This window comes from Culex pipiens, chromosome 3 (genome assembly GCF_016801865.2).
Source record: "Culex pipiens pallens isolate TS chromosome 3, TS_CPP_V2, whole genome shotgun sequence".
NCBI lineage: Eukaryota > Metazoa > Arthropoda > Insecta > Diptera > Culicidae > Culex > Culex pipiens.
In genome coordinates, this window is record NC_068939.1 from 122,083,109 (window position 1) to 122,095,422 (window position 12,314).

Below are 12,314 nucleotides of genomic sequence, written 5' to 3' on the forward strand. Positions count from 1 at the left end.
TGGCAAGATCGCAGATAGCATTCTGGTGCTAAAGTTTGGCTTCTTTTTCGGGGTCTCCCAAGCTACCAAATCCTGCTGGTCCACGTGTTGGAAGCACGTCGTCCGCATTGGCGAACGAAACATTCAACTCAAGTTCCAGCACGGTCGCCTTCTTCGAGAATCTGGTCTTCCTAGCCGAGCTCGTCGAAAAGCGAAATCACCTCAAGCTGAACGAACGAATCTTGGCGCGGTCTTGGCAAGAACCGGCAGTGACTGAATGTTCCTAAAATTCTTCAATTTGCCCAAATTATCTAGGGTATCTTCGATAGACGAAATGCTCTTATCTTTCAATCTTAACAAAATAAAAATCTTGGTGAGAGTGGGTGGATGGAGGGGGGAGTTTGGGGGGTGTTGGAGTTTTTTTTGATGATTTTAATCGATATCGACATACAATCACTGGAAATATAACACATATGCGATCAGCAGTCTCGTCTCCCAGGACTTTTACAGCAGCACAAAGTCGCTGATGTTCTTCATCGACTGGCACAGACTCCTCGCGGCGGCCGTCTTCCCGCTAGCAGACGAGGCGTTTGATTCGAACAAAAGCGAGAGCAGCTTGAGGAACTCATTGAGTTGGACCGGGTCGTTGCGGTCAATAGTGTCGTATAGTTTGGTTTTCGGGTTCCGGATGACCGGGATAGTTGCCAGCAGGTCCGTCCAAGAGACCTCTTCGTATTCTTGCTTACGTAGAAGGTACTTGCAGTAGCGCAGTATGTTGTCCCGGGTTGGATTAGCCAGGAGTTCTATAGTTTATGCCGAGATTGCCGCCGACGCGGGCACGGCATCAGTTTCTTCAGATTACAGTTGTTCCCGATCGAATACACGCATAATTTCCTTAAGGCCTGTGGAAACAATCAAAATGAGTTGATGTTCAGGTTCTTGTTACTTGTCATAGTCTGACGCATCCGTACCGACATTCTCCGGGCACCGTAGTCTTTGCTACGCTGGCTGCCAAAGATGTACTGCAGAGCTTCCTAGAGAGCCGCGACTGCGTAGCATGTTGTAATTGCGCAGGCTGGACAGAGTAAAGATCGAGTTCTCAATGCCAAGCAGTTCCAAGCACAAGATGCAAAAAGTTAAGCTTGGGCCCCACGACAGCAGCGGCACATTCGAGATAAATTTAACTCGTCCGAGTTGGTGCAGTGTTTCAGGAGAAACGTTTCCGTTACTAAATTATCCTTCAGATAACTTTGAACAGAAGCACCATCCGGCTTGGTTTTGCTGCACCTTTTTCGAAGCGGCCGACCTGCGTGCTGAAGGCGCTTCTGGAAGTTTGATTGGTTCCGCTGGTTTGGTCTGGAATTTTCACTCGAAACGATTGAGTTGTTAAAGGCCGCCTTCTTCGGTATTCTTGTTGAGGTCGTAATTTCCACCGGAGAGATGGCACCTGTCGAATCAATAACAAATCGTGAAGATTAAAGCTTTTTCAGCAATCTAAATAAATTATAATACAGAACTTACCTGTTGTTGCGCACGAGTAAAAAAACACATGTTTTTGTTTATAAACAATTAAGCTGTCAATTTTAACCGAGGTCAAAACTACACGGTGGGAACGCTGGCTCAACCTTTCGTTAAAGTATTGACGAAAATATCAAAACCGTCGTCAATAGATTGACGAATTGTTAACCCATTAATTCTGTCCAACCCCTAGGGTCGGACGTTGTTTAGACTAGGAATGCATCTGCGGGTGGATTTTAATAGCTTTACCAGCAGTGGATGGCCGTGTTGCTGAGGTAAGTGGCCACTCCCAGTCGTCGACAGTTGTATAAATGTGTTATGCTGCAGAATCGGGACATCCCGAAGAAGTTGCAGTAGCCGCCGGTGGCTTTGGCTTGGAGGTTCACTGAAAATTTAAAAAAAGCCGATCCAGTGCTTTGGACAGCTTTAGGCTAGGGCCACCGGCATCCGCTGAGGCTCCACTGGCGTGTCCTGGTTCTTAGGCAAGACATATTGGTAGAACTGACAGCGACCGGGAACCACAGTTGCACAGCTATCGAAGGGAGTGACCATTACCCACAACAACACGGCCATCTTCTTTTGGTATGGCTGCCAACATCCACCCGCAGAAGCTGCCCCCGTCTGCGGCCTCCGATTTATCCCGCGGTAGGTCAATCCACAACAGATTTCGACCGGTCGCCCATCTTAAAATTATGAAAACAATTGCCCATCCGCCAGCCGCTGGACTTCGACAACCCAAGGTTTCCTTTTCAGCAATGAAAAAAAAAATATATACCAGACAGACAACAAAAAAAAAAAAAGTTTATGCCTAATTAATACCAACACAAAACCTTCGGATTTACAGACATTGACGCTACCTCGAATGTACAACCGATTGATAGAGACGATTGATTTTGGATTGATATGTTCATTGATTCTATAAATAACAAACTGTTGGAAACGGCCTACTCACGCCCTCATTTTACTCAAATATGAGTAAATTTACTCAGCCCTCACACTCACGGTGAGTAACGAGAGTGTTTGCTGTGAGGAAGCCTACTCGATTTGTGAGTGTGAGTGGTTTTCCGAACTCTGCTCACTAGGCATTCCGCGATTCGCACTTTTCACAACCCTGCAGCTCTGTCACTTTGCAAAAGTCAAAACAAATCGTTTTCGCGTTTTGCCGGTTTCTGTTCCGCTCCGATCTCTTCGCATCGTGAATCGTCATTTTTAACTTATTTTCTCATTTTATTGTAATTTTATAATTTCTGTGTTCAATCCATTGTGCCAAAAAGCTGTGTTCGGTTGCATTTAAATCTCAACTGCTCAGTATTATCAATTTTGCCACTAAAGTCAATCATGGGATCGTGGACCAGGATGCAGCGAATGGTCAGCCTGACGGTGGGTGCCGTGGGGGGAGCGGCCGGATTTTGGTACGCGTCCCGCCAGTGGAACCAACGGCAGGTGCACGCCTCGTGGACTACCAACTTTGAGGTGTCCAAGTGCGGCAAGTGGGACTACAACTGGGATCAGTAAGTTTCGATCTTTTTTCTAATTCGTTTTAAATGGGTTTAACGGGATTGTTCCGTCGCAAGCAGCCGCGACCCGCGCAGCCTGGTCGAACCGGTGGGGGACAATGTCGACCCGGTGGTCCAGAACCGGTACAACGAAAAGTTGGACAAAAAGCGCACCAGAGTTACACGCCATCTGATTTTGGTCCGCCACGGTCAGTACAACATGGACGGCCGCACCGATGCCGAGCGTTACCTCACCGAGAAGGGCCGGAAGCAGGCCGCCTGCAGTGGGGAACGGCTGAAGCAGCTGGGCTTTGATTTCGACAAAATCATTCGCTCGACGATGACGCGGGCGCAGGAAACGGCCAAGATTATTTCCGGTTCGCTGCCCGAGCTCAAGCTGCACGACGATGCGATGCTCGAGGAGGGAGCGCCGATTCCGCCGGAGCCACCCGTGGGCCACTGGCGGCCGGAGGTTTCGGTATGTATTGGGGACAAATGTGAACATTTATTTGGACATTCTTCAATCGCAAATTATACGCGATTGAAAACAATATGTGGACAAACTTGTAATTTAAAAAAAGATAGTCAGCTTTATCATATGTTCGTCGTGGAATATTTTGGTTGGGTTTGTGCAGATTTGAAACAATAAACCTGTCCAGATAACTTTGATTGTTTACGACGATAAAAGACCTGAACTTTTGTTTTTGTCTGTTTTTACGCTTTTTTTTATTCTTCCTGGACTGCCGCTCGAGTCTTGTCCGTCCCATCGCAAACAAAAAAACGTTACTGAATCCACCCTTAGGTGGTTGGCGCCTTCCTCACATTTAAAGGGTGCTATCCAAAATGCAAAAAGTGCGTAAATAACACTTAAGTGCTTATAACTTTTGATAGATTTGTCAGATCTTCAATGTCTTGGACTCGTTAGAAAGGTCTTTTTAATACCTCTCTGTATGTATAGCATGACGGGTTTTCTTACAAAAACTACCCTTTTTACAATCTTTCGGACTTTTGTTAAAATCGTTTTTTAGCATAACTTTTTAAGCACTTAACTAAACTGCATAATTTTTGATAGCGACTTATGGGACCCCAAGACGGATCGAATGATGCCAAAACGGACAAAATCGGTTCAGCCAATGTCGAGATAATCGAGTGACAATTTTTTGATCAACATCTCACCACACACACAGACATTTGCTCAGAATTTGATTCTGAGTCGATAGGTATACATGAAGGTGGGTCTAGGAGGTCTAATTGAGAAGCGAGTGATTTTATAGCCTTTCCTCAGTAACGTGAGGAAGGCAAAAACTTTTTGACGGTTTGGCAGTTTGCCTGTATTTGTTTGCAGAATTGTCAGTCACAATTGGGTCCTGAAATGAAGCTTAGATTGCTCATATTATTGTTCACGCAGCAAAATAAGGCATATTTGAATCAACAAAACGTTTTGTTGATTTGAAAATCAAGATTTTTGTTGAATCAACGCTAAACGTCAAAGCAACTTTTTCAAAACAACAAAAGATTTTTGTGGAATTAAGAAAATCAAGGTTTGTTTCAACGCAAAATCGGCGTTGATTATATTCAACAAAAATTTTGTTGAATCAAACCTCGTACAGGCTGATTCTACAAAATATTTTTCTGCGTGTTTACAACGATAAAGCTTATTTTTCTGAGTACAATGACCCTTTGTACGACCACAAAGAGTTTAAAATGGATTTTTGAATCAATTTTGAAAAATTAACCTCGCGGTTCTTCTTGACAGAAAAGCTCCTACTTGACAGCTCGTTCTAAGGGGACCATAGTTGATACATCGAAAAAATGTTGTCCTGTCAAAAAAAAATTTTGCGTTAAAATGAAAAAAAAGTGATCAGAAATGGTTTTTAATCGTGTTTTTTACCGTTGTACATAAAAATTGACATAGGCCTTTAGTACCTAATTGGCTTTGTTTGCGAGTTTGCCGCAACAAGAGGGTGACGATTCTCGAGATTTACAATTTCCCGGGAATCGAGAGTTGAATTTGGCCATTTCCCGGGAATTCCCGGGACCCGGGAGTTTTCTTTTCTATGCCAATAGTGGCAATAATTTAAAAGGAAATGTAATAATATTGTTTCTTTTCAATCAATTAAGTTACATTTAATTCATACTTATTCTATGGAACGTTAACTTCAGTATCCTTTTTATCTTAGGAACGATATCTACCTTTTGATATATTTTTTCTGAGTCTGCAAATACAAGATCGTTTCTTGTGCTGTTTAGGCCTCAAAATTGTAGTCTAAAATGTTAACGAATCTTTATTCGCACAGAGTAATTTCTCAAAAGTTTCACAAGCTGGTTGCATTACCTACTAATTAGATTTTTGTGAAGTAAAAAAAGTAGCTAAACACAAAATCACTTTTTGACATAAAAAAGGGAAATTTTCTTGATACAGCGAAATTAAAAAAAAAAAACAGATTATGAGGACTGCTATGCTCGAGAGAGGATATGGAAATTGAACTTATTTTGAAAAAGCTTTCCCTTCTTAGAAAAAATAAATAAAAATAATTTAAAAAAATAGATTTCATTTCTGGGGTGTAACTGCTAAGTATGCTTCAAGATAAATTCTGGGGTCCAAATTCTTTTTGCCTTCCTCACCTCACTGAGGCAAGGCTATAAAATCACTTGAAAAATGAACTTCTTAAATACGACTCCTAGATATACCTTCACGTATACCTATCGACTCAGAATCAAATTCTGAACAAATGTCTGTGGGGATGTGTGTAGACATGATTTTTTTCCACACGATTATCTCAGAACTGGCTGTACCGATTTTGTCCGGATCCGCCTTATTTTGTTCGTTTTGGGGTCCCCTAAAACCCTATTAAATTTTATTCTGTTAAGTGAAGTACTTTTAAAGTTATGCAAAGAAAAAAGTTTTTATGTAGCTACAAAAAGGGTGATTTTTGCATAACCTCAAAGGCCGGGTCTTTTTGCTTTTTTGGCTTTTTGACCACGCGGGGGATTGGCAGCCACACCCCCTTGCATACGTATCGCCCGGTAGCCACATCGTTTAAGCAGTGTTTGCGTCTCTTCTGGAAAAAATCTGTATTAATTATGTTGCTGCATCATTTTGTCTCGACAAAGATATACACGAACTTTTTACTGAAATATATAACTCATGAGACTTTTCACCTTTATTTTGAAGAGTTGGTAAAAAAAGAATTGAAAATTGCTGTTCAAGTAAAACCAATAATTAAAAAAAAAAACAAATGAAAAAAAAATAAAAAAAACTCTTAAATTAATTTGTAAATACCACCTAAAATACAACATGAATGCGAGGAAGGCACCAACCACCTTAAGGTGGATTAAGTAACGTTTTTTTTTTGGCTTCTCTCAATTATAGTTATTGGAATTTTCGACAAGTCAAATTTCAAACTTTTTGAATAAGAAGATCAGAGAAGCACTGGTTTATTCGAACTTGGACATCGAACATTGAACTTCCAATATTCTAAACAATTTAGAATTTTTCAAATAATTTTCTGATTAGTTTATATAATTTTGCTTCGAAATATATAAGTATGAAATTTCCCGGGAGTCTCGAGTGAATTTCCCGGGAATCGAGAAGTCCAAAAATGGACGATTTCCCGGGAATTCCCGCTCGTCACCCTCTAGCCGCAACCAAGGTTGTGAGTTTGGCAAACTGTCAAACACAAAAAGTTCGAGTTTGTTTGCTTGCCATGGTCTTATCCAAGGGGGTGGTATCAGAGTAAAGGGATACTCTACTCGTCCATCACCATAATCTTGCATTAGTATTAGTGAGTAGCCCCTGTCTGAAAACTAGCACACGCATAAGTGTTTGTGAGTAGCCCCTATCTGAAATCGGCTGCTGATGTAGTGGTAGATGGCGTCTACTGTTTACATTCAAAGCGATCGAACCCCACAATTTTTTTTCGCGAAAATGTGGCTTTAAAATATGTTATTTTGATGTTTGCGTAATCAGAGAGTAACTTTAGTAATGAAATGTCGCGGCTACCACCGAATATCCGTCGTGGTCTAAATCACTGGCCGAAAAATAACGGTGAACCTGTTGAAAAAGGAGCACCCTGGATTTTTTGAAAGAAAACATAAAACCTCAACCTGCTCAATATGCACCTGCCCGACTGTTTGGCGGATTGGCTCCGAGGAGACCCCGTTCTTCGAAATTCTCCTCATTTCAATTAAAATTATCATTTTTTCAAGTGGATCAATGCACGCGGTTAGGTTTGTTGATACAATTTGACAACTTGTTTTTTTGTTGTTGTCTTCTTTATCTTCTCGTACTCGTCAGAAGCTTTGGTTACAAAAAGATGGCCGCCATTGCAGGGACCTGGTCTTATGGGTCTTATAGCTCCTTGACCCACCGGCAGTCGCATACGTGTACTTTGTACACACTTTGTAAGGGCATTTCGAGCCAAACATTTCATCAGGGCACAAAACCAAAAAGTAAACATTCGGGATTGTTCCACTATTCCATTCATTAGTACACTCTCTCTACGTGCCCTCCAAGATTCAGATTGATAGCAAACAGTTTCCTATTGAAAAAATCACAAACACAAAGGGCACATAACAATGTTCACTCCAAACTAGACAAAAAGTTCAATTGTGCCCTTTCCTTTTCCTTAGTTTTTCGTAGTTGAGGAACTTTCTATGTTATAAAGTGAACTTTTCATACATTCTTAACACTAATTCACTTCAAAACAAAGTTTGATTTACGTTTCACCAAGGATTTCTGCAGAAAAAAACTTCGTCGAAATACAATATTTGTTACGGTCCCGCGGCTGCTGTTCAATACACTTTTGAAGAATTTTTATGTTCCACATACCTTATCTACAACATTCGATCACAAAACTTCACCAATTATCAACATTTCCGCTGGATTCCTCATTATTTCTAACTAAACAAAAGGGCCCATAACATCATTCAAAACAACAATCGCGTGACAGCGCTTTAGTGCCCTTTCAGTTCTCTTCGAAATTGCATTTAGAAAGGGCCCATTATGAACAATATCGAGATTTATTTAAATTATGAGTTTTATTGCGAAAATCAACATAAATTAAGAAGCATTCAAGCAGAGTTGAGGATAATGATGTGTTTTATCGTATCATTTGTAAAAATACCATCAGTCAAGCTTCTTTTCTGAATAGAAATTGAAACAAGTTGCCACTTTTTGCAAGCGATTTTCTCGAATCGCGGTTTTTGGTTTTGTGCCCTAATGAAATGTTTGGCTCGATTTGTATGAAACGCAAAAACACGCGACTTCCGAAAGGTTAAGTATTCAACTGTTTATCTATTTCCACAACCAAACATGAATTTCCAGAGCAAAATTTGATTTTCTTTTGTTCAATTTCGTGAATATCCGGAACAATTTATAAAAAAAAATCCCGGGATTCGGGAATCCTCGGCACTAGTCGCATTATTTCAACAAAAAGAATCAACGATCTCTACCTCGTGTTTTCACAATCATGTGTGACATTCCGTTTACTCTTTCATTCCCGGATTCACAACCATTCTCCCTCGAAACAAAATTTGCCAACGCAGTTTAAGCCCACAGTAATTTGGAACCCCGTGTTTAACTTGAAGTCCTGTACGACCGGGGTTCCAAATAAATTTGGTCTCAACGGGACGTTACGCGTGGTCGGTTCCCAATCCTCCTCTCGTGTTCTTTCTTTGCGGTTTCCTGAGAAAACAAAAAAAATCTTCGGCGAGTGTTCGTGAACGAGGAAACGGGAAGCAGTGATAGAAAGAGAATGCTCATGCTGGAATTTACGAGATAAAAGAGAGCTAAATTTAATGACGGTCGCTATACCTTCTAATGTTTTGGTGGAATCATCAAATGATAGTTTTTTCTATCACTTTCAACACCGATTTGGACTATTTCGATATGCCGTAATTCAATGTTTTTGTTGAAGGCCCTAACTCTAAACACCAGTGATCCCCGTGCACCGCGTTCAACCGCGTTCTCTGTTTTCTGTACTCGATCAAACACCAGCACCGCGTGTGCACGCGTACAAGCAAACCTAAACTCTACCGTGTACAGTCTGTACGCGCACACAAACCTCGAGTTTAAAACCGAACCTTGCACCCCGGGTACAAACCCCGTGCAAGCCGACGACGCAGAAAAGAGACAAAAATAGTTCCCTCACGCTCCCTCTGCTGTAAAGTGGTGTTTCATTCTCCGCTGCAGTCACACTACAGTGTTTGCCACAGAGAGAGTGAGAAGCAGTCATTTTTTCGTCTCTTTATACGCTCTTCACTCGCACGGCGTTGTACCCGAGGTGTGCACCCCGTGTTTACACCGCGTGTAAACTTGAGTGCGCCGTGCGGGGAGAACTCGAACATGGCAGCCTGGTGTGTTTGAGGTTCATCTGCACTGAAAACTTGTACGGCGTGTACGGCGTGCGCGCGTTTCGGGAAGACTGCTAAACACAATATCTCTCTCCCCGCTCCGGTCTTCCCTCCTTTTGCAGCAGTTCTTCGAAGACGGCGCCCGCATCGAGGCCGCCTTCCGCAAGTACTTCCACCGGGCCGAACCGGACCAGAAGCAGGACACGTACACGCTGGTGGTTTGCCACGCCAACGTCATCCGGTACTTTGTGTGCCGCGCGCTGCAGTTCCCGCCGGAGGCCTGGTTGCGCATTTCGCTGGGGCACGCGTCCATCACATGGATTTCGGTCATGGACGACGGGCGGGTGACGCTGCGGACGCTCGGCGAAACCGGCCACATGCCCAAGGAGCTGCTCAGTCGGTAAGTGAGAGGAAGTGGGGGCGTTGGAGGGTTTGAATTTATTTTGAGGTTAGGAAGTGAAGATTTGAAAGCATTTAATGTGAAGTAATAAATAAGCAATGAAATTATGGAAGAGTATTTGTCGTTGACTAGCTTATTTTTAAGAGAAATATTTTCCCAATTTGTTCCAATTTCATGCCTTTTTCAGCATACAAAATTTGATTCGTTCCGAAACTGTAAAGAGTTCAAGCGAAAGTAGTGAAATATTTCAATCTACTGTTGATTTTAGAACGGAATGGCAGTGCTGAACAGTATTGTGGCAGCTTTATGTTTCTTGACTACATTGCAGTGGTCACTGCAAGGAACCTACGGCAAACAAAATGTAGCCAAATGTGGCAAATGGGATCACAATTGGGACTAGTAAGTACTTGGGCGCCTGAAATATTTCATTTGACATCTGTGCAATTTGAAATATTTTAGGCGCCTTAACACACCACACTTTTATTTCAGTCCAAGCAACCAAACAAAAGCTCGAGGCACCCGAAATTTGATCCTCATCCGTCACGGCCAGTACAACCTGGACGGACGAAACGATTCCGAAAGGTATCTGACCGAGGTGGGCCAAAAGCAGGTCGCCTTCACGGCAGATTATCTCAAGCGGTTAGGCGTCAAATTTGACAGGATCGTTCGCTCCACGATGACACGTGCCCGGGAGTCGGCGAAAATAATTTCCGGATCGTTTCCCGGCCTGAAACTCCTTGACGAACCCCTGCTGATGGAGGGAACTCCGATTCGACCGGATCCGCCATCGCCCAGTCGGCATTCCGACAGTGAGGTTAGTTTACAGAACACTTCAAACCGGGATAGACTTTTCCGTAATTTAAATCTCCAAGATCGCCACCACCCACGCACGGATCGTGGCCGCCTTCCGGAAGTACTTCCACCGGGCAGTCCAGAAGCAGGGCGACACGTACACGCCGGTGGTTTGTCACGCCAACGTCATTCGCTATCTGGTGTGTCGAGCGTTGCAGATTCCGCCGGAAGCGTGGCTCCGGATGTCGCTGCAGCATGCCTCGCTGACGTGGATCGCGATTGGGCACACCGGTAGGGTGTCGCTGCGGTCGCTCGGCGAAGCGAGTCACATTCCGCCGGAACTGCAGAGTCGATAGGTAGCGAAACAATACGGTCCGGATTGAAATATTAGTTGAGTTTGCTAATTAGTGGTTTAGTCCTCCTCATCATCCATGTCCATGCCGTCCTCCTCGCCTTTCACGTGCACTTTTTCATGCCGGCGTTTCTGTTGCTGAACTTTCGTCCACATCTGGGCCATTCACACGCGTATGGTTTTGTGTGGGTTTTAAAATGATGATTTAGGCTGGTTCTATAGCCTACTGCTAGTCCGCACACCGAACAAACGTATGATTTTATGCCTAAATGGACGTTTCTTATATGTTCGTTCAAGTTCTCTTTTGTTTCATTGTAACTCCACACTCACATACATGTTCTCGTTTACCGCTACTTGTTGGGACGAGTTTTCGGGCTCTTTTCAGCAAATAAACACCGTCGGTTTCTAGTGTAATGCTTGCTAAAAGTTAAAAATATTTTATTAATTTTAAGTACTAAATTCCGTTTTGTTCCTAATCACATCGGTCACCCTAGTTTTACTCTTCAATTCGACCAACTCCCAAAGAGAATTTAACACCGTAGTTTGCGGGCAACTACAACAGGTAGGTAGTTAAATTCTAGAGTACTTTTTCAAAAGGTCCTATGCGCCAAAAGTAAACAAACTGAGTTAGTTATTGCATTATATTCTGTGTACTAAAAACTATGCTATCCGCTAACCCGATTTCTTGAAACTCTTATATTTTTAAATATATTATTAATCTACAAAACAACCTACAACTATTCTCAATAAATTTTTAACAAAATGGTTATAGGTCATTTTACCAACTCGTTGTTCTATGTGCTTTCCAGTCGAACGTGTACATAGAACGGTAGCAAATCGACCTATGAGCAATTATAAATGTATTTTAATCATCATGCATATACGTAAGGCTACCAACTCTTGCTGAGCAAAAATCCGTACACTTTGCCGATATGACACCATGGTATAACAAAAATTGTCAATGAATTATTTATATAAATTAAATTTAATAAATTTGAAAATTAAAAACATAAAACTGTGTCGTTTTTACAGCTAACAAATTTCACACGTTGCACGTTTAAAAGTATTCATAAAATAAACCGTGATTTGAATCAAATCATTATGTTCTTCAATGTTTTTTCTTAAACGTTTTAAAGTTTACAAAATGTCAAGTTTGCTTTTACGAATAATATCGTTCTTAGTGTTTTCACGAACACTTTTCCAGAGTTTTTTTTTTATTGAAAAGGCCCTATAACATGTGAAACACAACAATTTATAGGACCTTTAAAAAAACTCTAGATTTGTTAATTCAAATGTTCAAATGTTTTCACAAGTTTTAGAAAGCCTTTGGAAATGGATAAATATATATAGTAAGGAATTTCTAAAAGAACAATTCTAGAGTTTTTTTAAAAGTCCTATCAACATATGAAAGACAATAGTTCAA

The 12,314-nt window shown here is 41.9% G+C and overlaps 1 protein-coding gene and 2 long non-coding RNA genes across 3 annotated transcripts; 1 reads left to right on the forward strand and 2 right to left on the reverse strand.

Annotated features, from left to right (window-relative positions):
* On the reverse strand, window positions 1-2,231 carry LOC128093539 (uncharacterized). The gene is made up of 3 exons (XR_008212571.1): window positions 1,501-2,231; window positions 951-1,426; window positions 1-881 (listed from the first exon to the last, which is right to left on the reverse strand). It is a non-coding gene; the product is annotated as an uncharacterized LOC128093539 (long non-coding RNA).
* A 402-nt stretch (window positions 2,232-2,633) lies between these two features.
* LOC120413059 (serine/threonine-protein phosphatase Pgam5, mitochondrial) lies at window positions 2,634-10,924 on the forward strand. The gene is made up of 5 exons (XM_039573763.2): window positions 2,634-3,008; window positions 3,075-3,471; window positions 9,470-9,747; window positions 10,237-10,561; window positions 10,620-10,924. The coding sequence occupies exons 1-5, from the start codon at window positions 2,836-2,838 to the stop codon at window positions 10,893-10,895; spliced, it is 1,449 nt and encodes a 482-aa protein (XP_039429697.1). The 5' UTR covers window positions 2,634-2,835; the 3' UTR covers window positions 10,896-10,924.
* On the reverse strand, window positions 8,437-9,538 carry LOC128093538 (uncharacterized). Its single transcript, XR_008212570.1, has 3 exons — window positions 9,420-9,538; window positions 8,809-8,918; window positions 8,437-8,758 (listed from the first exon to the last, which is right to left on the reverse strand). It is a non-coding gene; the product is annotated as an uncharacterized LOC128093538 (long non-coding RNA).
* Window positions 10,925-12,314: the final 1,390 nt, after the last annotated feature.

What these genes read in the sequence shown, in the direction of transcription:
- LOC120413059 (XM_039573763.2), top strand. Translation starts at nt 2,836, where the DNA reads ATGGGATCGTGGACCAGGATGCAGCGAATGGTCAGCCTGACGGTGGGT. An exon ending in TGGGACTACAACTGGGATCA is followed by an intron (nt 3,009 to 3,074) that starts GTAAGTTTCGAT and finishes CGTCGCAAGCAG; the next exon opens with CCGCGACCCGCGCAGCCTGG. An exon ending in CCCAAGGAGCTGCTCAGTCG is followed by an intron (nt 9,748 to 10,236) that starts GTAAGTGAGAGG and finishes CTTTTATTTCAG; the next exon opens with TCCAAGCAACCAAACAAAAG.